This window comes from Rhynchophorus ferrugineus, unplaced genomic scaffold (genome assembly GCF_030347505.1).
Source record: "Rhynchophorus ferrugineus isolate W39M unplaced genomic scaffold, kcgeb_rfMv2 rfM10, whole genome shotgun sequence".
NCBI classification, from domain to species: domain Eukaryota; kingdom Metazoa; phylum Arthropoda; class Insecta; order Coleoptera; family Curculionidae; genus Rhynchophorus; species Rhynchophorus ferrugineus.
In genome coordinates, this window is record NW_027472589.1 from 18,803,855 (window position 1) to 18,816,778 (window position 12,924).

Below are 12,924 nucleotides of genomic sequence, written 5' to 3' on the forward strand. Positions count from 1 at the left end.
ATTAAAAATATAAAATCAACATTATACTATTTATATCCGGTCTGAAATAGTCAGGAATTAAAAAAAAACATGAAACACATGAATTTCTCGTCAAATTTCCCTAAATATTATTTATTGGTCCCAAAACGCTCTGAGTGGCAGAAGAGGTATTTGTTCAAATTAGTGATCGCCCTGAGGTCTAAATTCGACCACAATATATTAAATTAATCATGTTTCTCTTATAATGATGCTAAAACCTATTTTTACAGTATTTTCAATCTAAAATCAGAAATTTGCTTGACCTCTAACATTAATTAAAATAAATGTCTATATTGAAACATATTATAACATTCCTTACATAAGTGTAAGTTGCTATGCTATGGAAATTAGACTTAATTAAATACAATGTAAAAAAGGGTAGTGAGTTTAGTTTGCTTCATATAGTTTGCATATATTTTAATATGTTTTAGTACAGACATTTATTATTTTAATTTATGTTATATATCAAATACATTTCTGATCTTATATTAAAAATACTGCAAAAACAATAAGTTCTAGTAATATACCATTTTTAAATTAGTTCTTTTACTCTATTATGAGAGAAACATGATTAATTTAATACCCTGTGGTCGAATTTCGAACACAGGGTGATCAGTAGTTATATATTCATATTCGTCCGGGCTGGTGACACACGTCATATTATTCTATGCGTCACTGGCTGCAGCATTATTGATAATGGACTGTTTGTATTTTCAAACGTTTATTTTTTATCTATATATGTGATATCAACCTCATTCAAAATATTTTAAAAATTGGTGAGTCATGAACTACTTTAAAATGATAAATTGATGTAGGATATGTACATATGGAAGCAATTCAAATAGTGGTGTTATTTATTTAACCGGTTAGAATTCTTACAAAATAAAAATGCTTCAATATTAACATTAAAGTATTCCAAAGGCGAACTCATGTCATGGTACCAAATACCGGGTTGTGTCTGCAAATACTGGGACCGTATTCTTCGTAAGCCTCCTTCGTGTGACATACTGTGTAGAATTCCGGCTGAAACATCCGTTTATTATTCACATAGAACGTGGAAGAACTTTTAGGGGTACTCACCGTTGAAGCTAACATGCTTCCCCCAAACCAGACAGCGTATCTTTGCATGTGATGAGAAATCACTTGTACATCAATTGGTTTGGGCTAAATCAAAACAAAAATTCTTGGTGATATATTCAATTCTTACACGTTCTTATTATAATACCTTAAGCCTCCCACCTCCTAGGGTCTCGCTATGCTTAAGCCTGGCATCTACAGTTTTCTTAATATCCCTTTGTAGGCGTCTACTGAAATCCTTGAACATCGTTGATCCACCTGACAGTACTATATTATTATACAACGGCCTTCGCACATCAATTGGCGAATTCTGAATAACATCGTCGACGATTTGGGAAAGGGGAATGTTAAAATCTGGGTTGGAGAACTCGGGATGAAAGAATATTTCGGGACCTAAAAATCTTCAAAAAAAAAACAAACAACTGACTGTTATACTATCATGTAATGTCAGTAATTCTTACCTTTCATAACCCACATCAACAGAAAAGTTTTGCTTGGTCACGGAATTGATGCCATCATATTTTTTCATCCATTTCGCTGGATCTGAGTCATACTTTGCGAATTCCTTTGCAATATCTGGACATATGTAGCAGTATTTTTCTTTTATTGCTTTAGCAGTTTCTAGAGACTGTTCCGGAGGTATGCCTAATATAATCACATTATTGATGATTTAAATCATGAAGTTTATAAGAAAACATACCTATCTCACGCTCCCTGAGTAATGATTGAATAAAGTATGTTATGTTGCGACCTGCTATTGGTATATGTTTTATACAACTTCCAATTACATAACCTTCAGCCTATGTAAAATTGTTTTACTTTAATTATATTTTACTTACAAAGAAGTAAAACAGGTACTCACCACTGGAATAACGTGAGTAACACCATCTCCACTATCTATTACAATACCCGTAAAAGTTCTTTCAGAAACACTCCTGCTAGTCCAACTAGCAGCTAATGCTAATACTGCCTGCACCGCAATATATAAACCAGGAACATTAAAACTTTCAAACATTATTTCGGCGGTATATTCTCTGTTTTCGGGTGTGTTGAGGGGGGGCTCAGTTAGCAAAAAATGATGATCTTCTGGTTCTGCTCTTAAATATTTGAATATGCACTGTTCCAGGAACCTCTCCATTAAATCCCAATCTTCCACCAAGCCATGACGTACAGGATACTATATACATTTTATTTTATTTATTTATACCTAGTCAAATATTGAATATAAAACCAGTACCTTAACAGCATATCCAGTGGCATCGAATGCCTCATCTCCAATAAAAAAATCTAAATCTTCCACTCCTTTGGCCAGTCTCCTTGTAGACTGTTCGCCTACTTTCGCTGTTTCTTTGATAGCAATAGCAGACGGAATTATGAATTGAGGCTCTTTATTGCCCGCAAATCCTAGTTTCGTATATCTAAAAATGTTAAATAGTCATACAAATGTAAATACAACACAGAATGGAAACATAAACCAATGGCTATATAATAACGTGCTAAATACTTGCCCTGTACCAACGTCAATGACGCAAGGTGGTAATTGTTCCATTATGGCAGATATTCACAGGAATTTACAAAAACTAGCTTTATTTATGACAAACTTTATCAACCGCACCTCAAAAACCGGGAGGGCAGTTTTGATTCATACGCGCATGCTCAATTTGTTTTAACAATCAGCTAGATCAGAACAAAACAAGAATTTATAATATATAAACCTTAACTATACAATTTATAATAGGGAATTATCACCAACTAGACAACTATTCAATTAAAATAATTGTGAAATAATTAATGTCAGACTATTTTGTTTATCTTAATCCTCCTACCATTATGAAATGGTTATTTTATTTTTAACATATTGCCTATGCTGTATATTTGATAATCAGCTGATTGTCAATTCTACTGTCACTTTATTATACCTGTTTTTAGGGCTATGACTCAGGTAAACGTCATTTTTTCTATTGATTCTAATCACAATAAACACTTTTAGTTCATTCAATTAGCCTTTGTAAAGTATTTCGAAGACGCATTAATGTAATTAGATAACAGGTCGGTACAAAATTAACAGTTTAATGTGAAACCCAGCTGGTTAGTGCGGTGTCGATTCCAGTATTTTTTTCTTTATCTTAAATACTCCGCGTTTTTCATAAATCATGGATACCTACCAAAACGGGAATCAAAATCGGGATCAAGATTTTGAAAAATTAACACAAACAATTGGAAGTAGTATACAAAAGATCTCACAAAATGGTGAGTCTTAAAATATTAATTGCTCTGCAATTACTTGACATGATGTTTTTTCAGTATCGTCTATGCAACGAATGGTTAATCAAATCGGAACCCATCAGGATTCGCCAGAACTTAGGAAGCAATTGTAATGGTAGGTTTATGGTGAAGTAAAAAAATATCAAGTGAATTTTTATTTGTAGACATTCCATACAACACTATACCCAGCAACTAGTTAAAGACACAAATGGATATATTAAAGATCTTAGTGGCATTCCGCCGTCTCTATCTCAATCGGAACAAAGACAGAGGAAAATGCAACGGGAAAGATTACAGGATGAGTTTACAAGTACACTCAATATATTTCAGCAGGTAAATTTGTATTTAACTATAACTTACTATTACTTATACTATAAATTTGTTACAGGTTCAGAGAAGCACTGCTCAAAAAGAGAAAGAACAAGTTAAAAAAACAAGAAACCAAATGTATTCTGATCAGCCTATGTTACGTGAGTTTTTTGTTTATTAATCTGTTGACATATTTTATCAATAAAGTGAACTTTACTATAGCTGGATACAAAAAGGATCACCAGCTTATTGAGCTTCAAGATAACACTGCCAGGCATCAAATGCAACTTCAAGAGGAAGCAGACTTAAGAGCCTTGCAGGAACAGGAACAATCTATTAGACAACTGGAGGTACATTTGGTTTTTTATATTTGTTCATTTTTTATTAGTTGTGCCTACTTTTCAAACATTTGATGGTTGCAAAACATTTGAACCATCTTGCACTTGAAATTAATTTAAAATTATATGTACAAATACATGCTTACTTATTAAATAGATGATTCATTAGATGAATTCATATTAATGTTGAAGCAGAACAGGAAAGAGCTAATTATTAATTGATGGTCATGAAAAATTCTTATTGTATTTTTAATATTTTTGAAGTAATTTGTCTAATTGAATGAAATAACATATTTATCATTAATTGTTACACATTACATTAAATATCTCAAAAGCATAATAACTGAATAATATATCATGTGTATTATTATAAACAGCAAACAAATGATTGTATTCAAAAATTCACCATATGCTGGAAAAAAAATGAACATTTCGTTTGAATTAAAATTGAACAATTTACTTTCTTAAAAAACAATTCAACTAACCTCTTGATCTCTTTGGTAGTATATTATATGCTTCTTGTCTTAATACTTACTTAACTCTTATTATCTAAATTCCAGTTTGGAATTTCATTTTCTATAGACCTCCAGTCTGAAATACAATCTACAAACTCTGTTCTGGTTACGTAAGACATTACAAGAGACTCATTCAGTTTGACATTGTTGAAAAGCGATTTCTAGTTTAGAGCAGAAAACTTTGAAAAACTATACATCATGTTGAAACCTTCACACTCTAGAACGGAAGATATTTGTTTCCTTTTTACATTTAAACATATCATTTTTACAGTAACTTGTGCAAAATGGCGTGGTAAAACAAGCTGTTAAAGCATACAAAAGCCTATTCCTACAAAAACACTTAGTATATTTTAATATATAAGCAATATTGTCTTAATAAAAGCCACAAAATCAGTCGTAGGCGACTAAAATTCATAAATTGATTGAATTAATTAATAAAATTAAGTACCACAAAATATTTTAAAATTATGAACAGAAGGATAAAAAAAAGATAAATCTGTCAATTATTTTCTGCTTTTTATACCTCTGGCCCTCTGGTGTTTCTGAAGCATATATAAAAATGGTCCCAAGATTGCCTATTTAAGATCTCCCAAGTATTATATAATTTTTCTGTTGTATGTTAGTTGACAAATGGATGGCATGTGATTTCAATATAAATCAGCAACAAGTGACAGACGCAAAGTTCTCTTGTATAACAATTTCTCTCAAGAAATAGCTTTTACAGTGAAAAAATAATAAATGAAAATACATTTAAACGACTAATATTTGCAAGGTCGCGACTAAGGACAAAGCAAAATCATCAAAAACTAATAAGGAATTAAATGTTGAATAATTGATTTCATTTGATACCTTTCAACGCTACTATTTAGTGTTTTAAAGTACTAAACTTACTTGCTATTTATTTTATTTTATTAATTTCAGAGTGACATCAACGATGTTAATCAAATATTTAAGGAATTAGGAAGTCTGGTTCACGAGCAGGGAGAGGTGATTGATAGCATAGAAGCGTCCGTGGAAAGCACTAGCGACTACGTCAGGCAAGGAGCGCAACAATTGCGAGAAGCCAGCTCTTACAAGAACAAAATCAGAAAGAAGAAACTGATATTAGCGGCCATCGGCGCGATCATCTTAGCGATCATCATCATCATCATCCTTTGGAATACTCGCTAAACCAAAACTCATAACCTAGTTTTACTCTGTTAAAGTTTAGTTAGCCTGGTTAAGTGTTCTAAAGCCTATACACCAAACTACTTGTTTCGTCCAGTATTTATCTTGCGGATTTGTAACAAACGTGGATAAGCCACGAGCCAAAAAGTTATTTCTAACGAAAGTCTGCAAAACGTAGACTAATATTTTTGAAACGCCAAGCGGTTTCCAAGAATCAACCAATACTTACTAGTTGCTTCGAACAGTTTCATTGTAGCCTTTTTATTGGCTAATTTCGCGTTCTAATTTGAACCGAACTTTTATTTATGATTCGTTATTTAATTAGAATCTTTATAACTATATTTAAACTAAAATTTGTACATTAATTTAGTTTTAAAATATATTGTTGTATATAACTAGTTAAACATTTAATAAAATATCTTATAGCCAACGGCTTTTTATTGATATTATGAAATGATCCCAAAAAGTATCCTTATTTTTTAAATAATTATTATCTACTTAAAGATGCGTGCTTGTCAAATGGGTCATTATTTGAATTATAAACTTTATTATATTTTCTACTAATATTATTAACCTGTCATATATTATAATCTATAAATTCGTAGTTACAAATATGTTAAATTACAGTTTGGGAAAATTATTTCATAGAACAACATTCCCGTTCGTATATTGTCATTTATAATTGTATCATTCATATGATATGCAACTAGTTATACAATTAAAATATTCTGTAGTAGTATTTATTAAAGTAAGCATTGTTAAATTCAATATGTATATTATTTTATAAAATAAATTAATAAAACAAATATTTAATCAATCTGATCATTAAAATTAATGTTTGTTACTGTAATTGGCAACGAGCCTGTCAACGAAAATCAAAACAAAAATGCCGAACTAGATCGATACAATAAAATATAAAATTTTACTGTTTTTAAACACGGATTTCGCAAATACTCTCCAAAAACATGAAGATGGCTCACTCGATGCAAGGGATATACTCCCCGTTGCCGCAGTCAATTAGCGATTCCGACTCGGAAAAGGAAATTAGCATGGAGCCGTTGTGCACCAAATACGAACCGAAGAATAAATTTGAGAATGTTTACAGGCAAAACGGGCATGGTGTGCAGCTCGAAGACGATGTTATCAAGATCAAGCGAGGCGCTAGTAAAATGTCCACAGCACGAAAGGTATTGGTAACATTAATTTAATCAAATTTACCTTGTTTGTATTGTTTCAGATAGCATTTGTGTCTTCTATCATATTATGTTTCCTTCCAATCATTATTTTTCTCTGGGTACTGCCTTGTACTGAACTCCATACCTGTCCAGTTAAAATATTGAACTGGAAATATCAACAGAGCGAGATAGAATTAAAAGGACCTATTTACCTGGTTAATGGTGTTTATAAGTCAAATTACAATTTAGCTGTGATGTATAAGGGCAGCTTTAATAGCCCTAAGGCTCTTAAGAATGGCGTGATTTCGTTTATGGGTTTGACAGGCTCCGTTGCTTGGGATTTCCAACAAGAAGTCGAGCCATTAAAAATAGACTGTGGAAGTATCGATACCAATGGTGATGGGAATCTCGACTGCCTTCTTCTGGATAAGAAGGTTAGTTTCTGTGGTGAACTGAAATTGTTATAAGGCACGGCTCATTTTAGGGGTTGAAAGCAATCGAAACAATCTCAGGGCAAGCTCTGTGGCACGCTCATTCTGCAGAGGAAAAAGCTTTAATTAGTAATCTAGATATGCCAGTGGTGATAACAGATCTAAACAAGGATGGAATCGCGGAATTACTTTGTATCTTCGACAAGGTATGGCGTAGTAATTATATCAACTTAATCACTGTTATTAATCAGTCTTCCTTAGACCAGTATGTTGGTTTTATCGGGGAAAACGGGACGTGCGCTGGCCAATATTCAAGTTCGTCACTGCGAACAAATTAAAGATCTATGTAAGATCGACGGAAGCCCAGAAATCTTTAGTTACTACTGTATAGCAAATTCATCAATGGATCTGCACCACGCATCTTTATCAGAAATTGAAAAGAGCTTCGCCAATCCTCAGTATGTCATGAAAGTGACCATAATCAATGAATATCAAGAAACTGATATTTACACAGCTGGTAATAGACGTTTGAGGATAAATAATAGTATCTACTGCACTGAATGTAAAAGTTTTATGAGTTTGATGGGCATGGACAGTAATGAGGTAATAATTTTCTGTCTAAAGGTAAGCACGCTCTTGGACGCACCCTACGGATTGTTCTTCTATCATTATTCTACATTATATTCCTATTGAATTTGTAAGAAATTTTATTCTTTCTGTATAAAGCTGTACGGAATTCTATCTCTGCCAGTGCTTTTTGTAACTGAAAATAAAAGGAGTAATAATATGATTCATTCGCTCAATATGTCAATGTGACATACAGATATTTAACGAATTTTAAGAATGCTGGTATAACATTATATTACTCATCCATTAAATTAGTGGATTTATTGGTAAATTGATTGAGGGAAGATGTGTCATTTGAAACATCCGGAATCATAGAAAGGAAATATAATAATGTAAATGAAATGTAATGTGTAAACACACAGTATTGCCAATATACACTTGCAAGATGTACTATAATGCATGGTATTCATGTCATTTGTCTATAATTATTTTAACTCGTTTTGGATCCCTCATATATCATGTAGGCCTCTGGAAACAGTTGACCCATCAAGTGCTAAACTGTCTGAAATTTCTTTGAGAGTTTGAAATGGGTTTATGTCCAATAATTCTCGCAAATTTGTTGTTCTCGAATATTGTTGGCCCTCTAGACCTTCCTTTATCGTTCACATCAAGATACCTATTTTTAAATCGTCGATACCAATACGGATAATTGAGATATGACGAAGCAACATCACCATAAGCTTCTAAAAGTTTTTGACGGGATTCGGCAGCAGATTTCTTCAAGTCAAACAAAAGTAATGAATTTCTTAAGTGTTATTTTAAAATTTTCTTTGATTGGTACCTGTATGCACTGAATTGATGAACATTACTAAATAGAAAACAGCTATTTTATCTAACCCTATGTCGAAGCCATTTGATTTAATATTTGTTTAAATTGATACTTCGTATTTGCATCAATAGTTGCCTAATTTGGGATAGTTTAAATGACGCAACAGCATCATTAGTTCACCTTTACCTGGTAGGTTTATGTTAATGTATCAAGGGACTCCACATATTTACATTTCAGTTAGTTTCTTACAAGTCTAGTATAACGACGCCTGGAATATGCTATAAATTTTGACTTTGCCACGTAGCAAGTTATTGTAAATTATATGTATATTTCAAAAATATAATATATATTTTCTTTGGTTCAAAAATTAACCTATATTAACCGTTAAATTCAAGTTCAAAATTTGATAAGTTTATTGGCATAAATATCATCTATAATATGTATATCTTCTATAAAATTAATGTCAAAAACTTTTTATAAAAATATTTAATTTTAAAATAATATCTATTATAGGTAAAAAAGAAAAAACGAAAAAAAAAAAAGATGCAATAGATAAATAACGTACAATTACAAATATATATGATTCATCAAGTGATAAACATTGCTTTGCAAAGTAACATCATATTTAATTTTAAAAAAATTATTATAGGGGAATAAAGTAAATAAAACAATATGTATTGTAAACACACCTAATTAAAATTACACATTAATTAATGACGCACAATCTTCTTTTTATTAATTAGGGGTTTTCTGGACTAGATCTACTGTTTAACGTGGGTTTCGTCACAGTCCTGGGCATTAAGCTTACCGACTAGCGTGTGATCAACTTGGAGATCATCAGCCTGTTTACTGGCGTAACTGGGATCATTTTCCTTGTCAGATTTTGCACTCTTGTCTAAGAACAATCACAAACATAAATTTTACGACCATGTCCCAACAGGATTCGACCACGCGACTATAGCAAGGAGGACCGTCCTGTCGCTTTTACCACTGCGCCAACCAAGCTATTATTAACTGGAATAGCTTTATTTCCGATATAAACAAGCCAGTGATACTAGAGATTTTATAAGTTTCAACACCAAAACATCATCAGTATTTCTGAAAGTATCACAAAGGTTAATACTAATCATAACGATAGGATTTTTTCATGATACCACAAAACCCATTGGTCAATTATTCCTTGTAACGTCTTGTAACTACACATTTTACGATTCCTTTTTTTCGTTTTGGATAGCTGAAAACCCTCTTGGTGAATGTAAAACGAGAAAATAAAAATTAGATAATTTTAAATTAGTTAAATTATTGATAATCCGCTTATCAGTTGTAATTTCTAAATACCAACTTACACATATTTTTAACACAGCTAGTATTCAACGAATAGAACAATATGGTGTAATTATTAACATTATTTGTATTAAATTATATACATACAATTAAGCTCATATAGTCCGCACAAAAATAGTGAACTCACCTCATCTAAATTTATAACGTTAAAACGTCGCAATGTTGCCGCATCAACTTTACATTTTAGTTCATTTTGGCTTTGACATATAACAAAATTCTAATTTAAATCTAAACCAGATAATGAAACATAAATAATGTTATCAAATATAGTTTACTTTAACATTATATTACAGCTAATGCATATATTATCGAAGGACTTTAAACTACAATTAATTATAAAGTCATAATAGTTTCTGTTTACAAAGTAATAAAATTATTATATTTACATTGAATTATTTTCCATAATACCTATGGAGTTAGAATTCTAGGCTCGTTTGTAGTTGTATCCCTTGGATCCCTAATCCACCTAATTAACAATTGTATATCCAAGTAATTATTTTAGTTTCACTAGAGAACATATTGACCTTTTACGTTTAGTTCTTGTTTCCTTCGGTGCAGTGTTTCCTTGCAAAGCCATTTTGAGATCACTGGATTTCTCCTTAGTTTGTTCTGTTATTAGCTGTATACATATTTCTTAATAAAACTAGATTTAATCACTTTCCTTAATGCAATTGCCATATCTGCAAAAGAGTTAGTATTCTTTTTCTTCTCATACCTTTTAACTAAATGTTTATGTTTATTCTGAACAATAACACACGTGTTACACTATAATACGATTTTCTAATTATCCTATATCAGTTACATACTCATATTTAGGTGTTTCCACTCTCATCACTCTCTCTTGGTAATTGTCAGCATTGGATTATAATCCCACATTCCACGCCATTCTGAAATATCCATATACATTTTAAATACACAAATTGAAATAATAAGTTTTCCTTGATTTCGTTATGTGCTTTTAAAAATTGTATTATTTTAAAGGCAATGTCTGAAATTATGTTCATATGAGTAAGCTATTCACTTTATATTATTTTATTTTCTATCCATTATATGTTCACTATCTTTATTTGTCACCCGCTTCGTATGAGAACGTTTGTTTTATGACTCCAAGATTATATTGTTTTCAATTTTTCGAAATAGAGTGACTGTGCCCATACTAATATTCAGTCCAGCTGCAACACGCCAAAAATATCTTCCAATTAAATAGTTTACAGTATCAGTGCTTACCTTTCTAACGCATTTTACTGGCAAGAGGGGACCTCCATTATCTCGTCCCTGTTCGAAGTAACTGATTAGAGACACAATTTGTTTCTGACAATCTGATCACTTCGCCATTTTCAATCAGAGTAATAATAAGCAGCGATTTGAAATTTATCAAAACAAGCAAAGCGTTAAAACTACGTTTGTCGGTTTATAACCTATAGTTATTGTCACTAGTATTTTGAAGAATTTTGCAGATGTTTGACAACCGGGCAACTTTTGTAGGCTGATTCAATTAAATGGTCGAACGTATCAGATAGCATTATATCTTTTTTTTAAGTAGAATAGGGTGATAAGGAAACTATTGTTGGATTCTAAAACGAATTTACAAATTGCGACAGGCAATACATTAAACATCTGGATGACGTGTGTTCATTATTATTTTGAATAGACTATATATCAGATGTTCATATTATTTTTTACATCTCCTGTTTATACATATTGCGCGCATTTTAAGGTAATTCCGTACAGGTTATACAAAAGAAAAAGAAATGCGCAGCAAAGACTACAATGTACAATTGTGACAAAAAAAAAACAATCCGTCCGATGACTACAAGGGAGCGTTCGCCTTTACTCGTGGATGGGCAACAATTACGAGCCTCTTATATTTCAGGTGTTGAAATCTTGGTCCTTCCCTAACGCGTTCATAATGAACCCGAAACCGTTCAGCTTTAAGCCGTCGGAGACGAAGAGGGCCCAGCTCAAAGGCCACCTGAACGGATTCATCGTCAAGATCTGGCAGTGGTCCGAGCACTACAGGAGGCTAAGACCGGTGAATAAGCGGAGCGTGCAGCCGACGAACTCGAGCGAGGCCTTCTTCTCGACCGAGGTCTCCGAGAGGGTCGTCCTGATCACCTTCAACGAGACCGACGTGCAGGTGATCAACGCCTCGTTCACCGAGATCAATCAGGTCTGCCGCATGGAGGAAACCAATTGTCAGCCGGACGTGGAAAACCAGAGAGATAGCTTGTTGGTGGCCGATATCGAGCACGATTCCAGCACCGAATTGGTGAGTTTCTACAGCAGCTATACGAAGAGGGGCGGTGACTGGCACCTGACGAGTTACGTGAAGGTTTTGCGACTGGAAGAGGAATTGCCGAAGCTGTACGCGGCTAAATAGTGGAACACTTCCTTTCCGCATGGGGACCAACGTTTAGGATGGTCGGACCCGGCCGTCCTATTTGAAGAAAACCCAGAACGTTTTTCTTATAGTTAAGTCCTAAGGGAAAACACTGTCTTACTTTCCTCTAGTTCTATGTTCTTCGTATATAAGAAAAACCATTTCGATATGCATTATAAATGTAAGGGTCGTTTGCTTGACGTGAATCTCATTTTCTTTGCCATTATTGTAGACCAAAGATTACTCTGTTAGTTGTTATTTGAATGATATTTAAATAAACTATTTTCTGTCCTTAATAGTATGCAATGTAAACAATCCCCAGTTTTACTCATTATTTACTAGCCTTGGGAACTATCGACTGAAAATAGTCGAAACAGTCGATAGTCGCAAAATACTCGATAGTCAAAAAACTAGCGATTGAAAATAGTAATTACTATTTGAAGTCAAATGCATGGTTCGACTGTTTTTTTCCATTCATGATGTCAGCCTTGAAGATGTACGAATTCTTC

The 12,924-nt window shown here is 32.8% G+C and overlaps 3 protein-coding genes and 1 long non-coding RNA gene across 4 annotated transcripts; 2 read left to right on the top strand and 2 right to left on the bottom strand.

Annotated features, from left to right (window-relative positions):
* Window positions 1–854: 854 nt before the first annotated feature.
* Window positions 855–2,762, bottom strand: Arp3 (Actin-related protein 3). The gene is made up of 8 exons (XM_076416125.1): window positions 2,604–2,762; window positions 2,333–2,513; window positions 1,958–2,272; window positions 1,796–1,895; window positions 1,557–1,740; window positions 1,244–1,496; window positions 1,099–1,182; window positions 855–1,041 (listed from the first exon to the last, which is right to left on the bottom strand). The coding sequence occupies exons 1-8, from the start codon at window positions 2,642–2,644 to the stop codon at window positions 946–948; spliced, it is 1,254 nt and encodes a 417-aa protein (XP_076272240.1). The 5' UTR covers window positions 2,645–2,762; the 3' UTR covers window positions 855–945.
* Window positions 2,763–3,002: 240 nt separating this feature from the next.
* Window positions 3,003–6,119, top strand: Syx7 (Syntaxin 7). The gene is made up of 6 exons (XM_076416134.1): window positions 3,003–3,345; window positions 3,400–3,469; window positions 3,525–3,693; window positions 3,749–3,830; window positions 3,892–4,019; window positions 5,444–6,119. Exons 1-6 carry the CDS (start codon window positions 3,249–3,251, stop codon window positions 5,690–5,692), a joined length of 795 nt encoding a protein of 264 aa, XP_076272249.1. The 5' UTR covers window positions 3,003–3,248; the 3' UTR covers window positions 5,693–6,119.
* Window positions 6,120–6,403: 284 nt separating this feature from the next.
* Window positions 6,404–12,706, top strand: LOC143203819 (uncharacterized). Its single transcript, XM_076416124.1, has 5 exons — window positions 6,404–6,876; window positions 6,927–7,298; window positions 7,349–7,501; window positions 7,557–7,898; window positions 11,909–12,706. Exons 1-5 carry the CDS (start codon window positions 6,655–6,657, stop codon window positions 12,413–12,415), a joined length of 1,596 nt encoding a protein of 531 aa, XP_076272239.1. The 5' UTR covers window positions 6,404–6,654; the 3' UTR covers window positions 12,416–12,706.
* Window positions 7,853–8,246, bottom strand: LOC143203832 (uncharacterized). Its single transcript, XR_013007446.1, has 2 exons — window positions 8,117–8,246; window positions 7,853–8,058 (listed from the first exon to the last, which is right to left on the bottom strand). It is a non-coding gene; the product is annotated as an uncharacterized LOC143203832 (long non-coding RNA).
* Window positions 12,707–12,924: the final 218 nt, after the last annotated feature.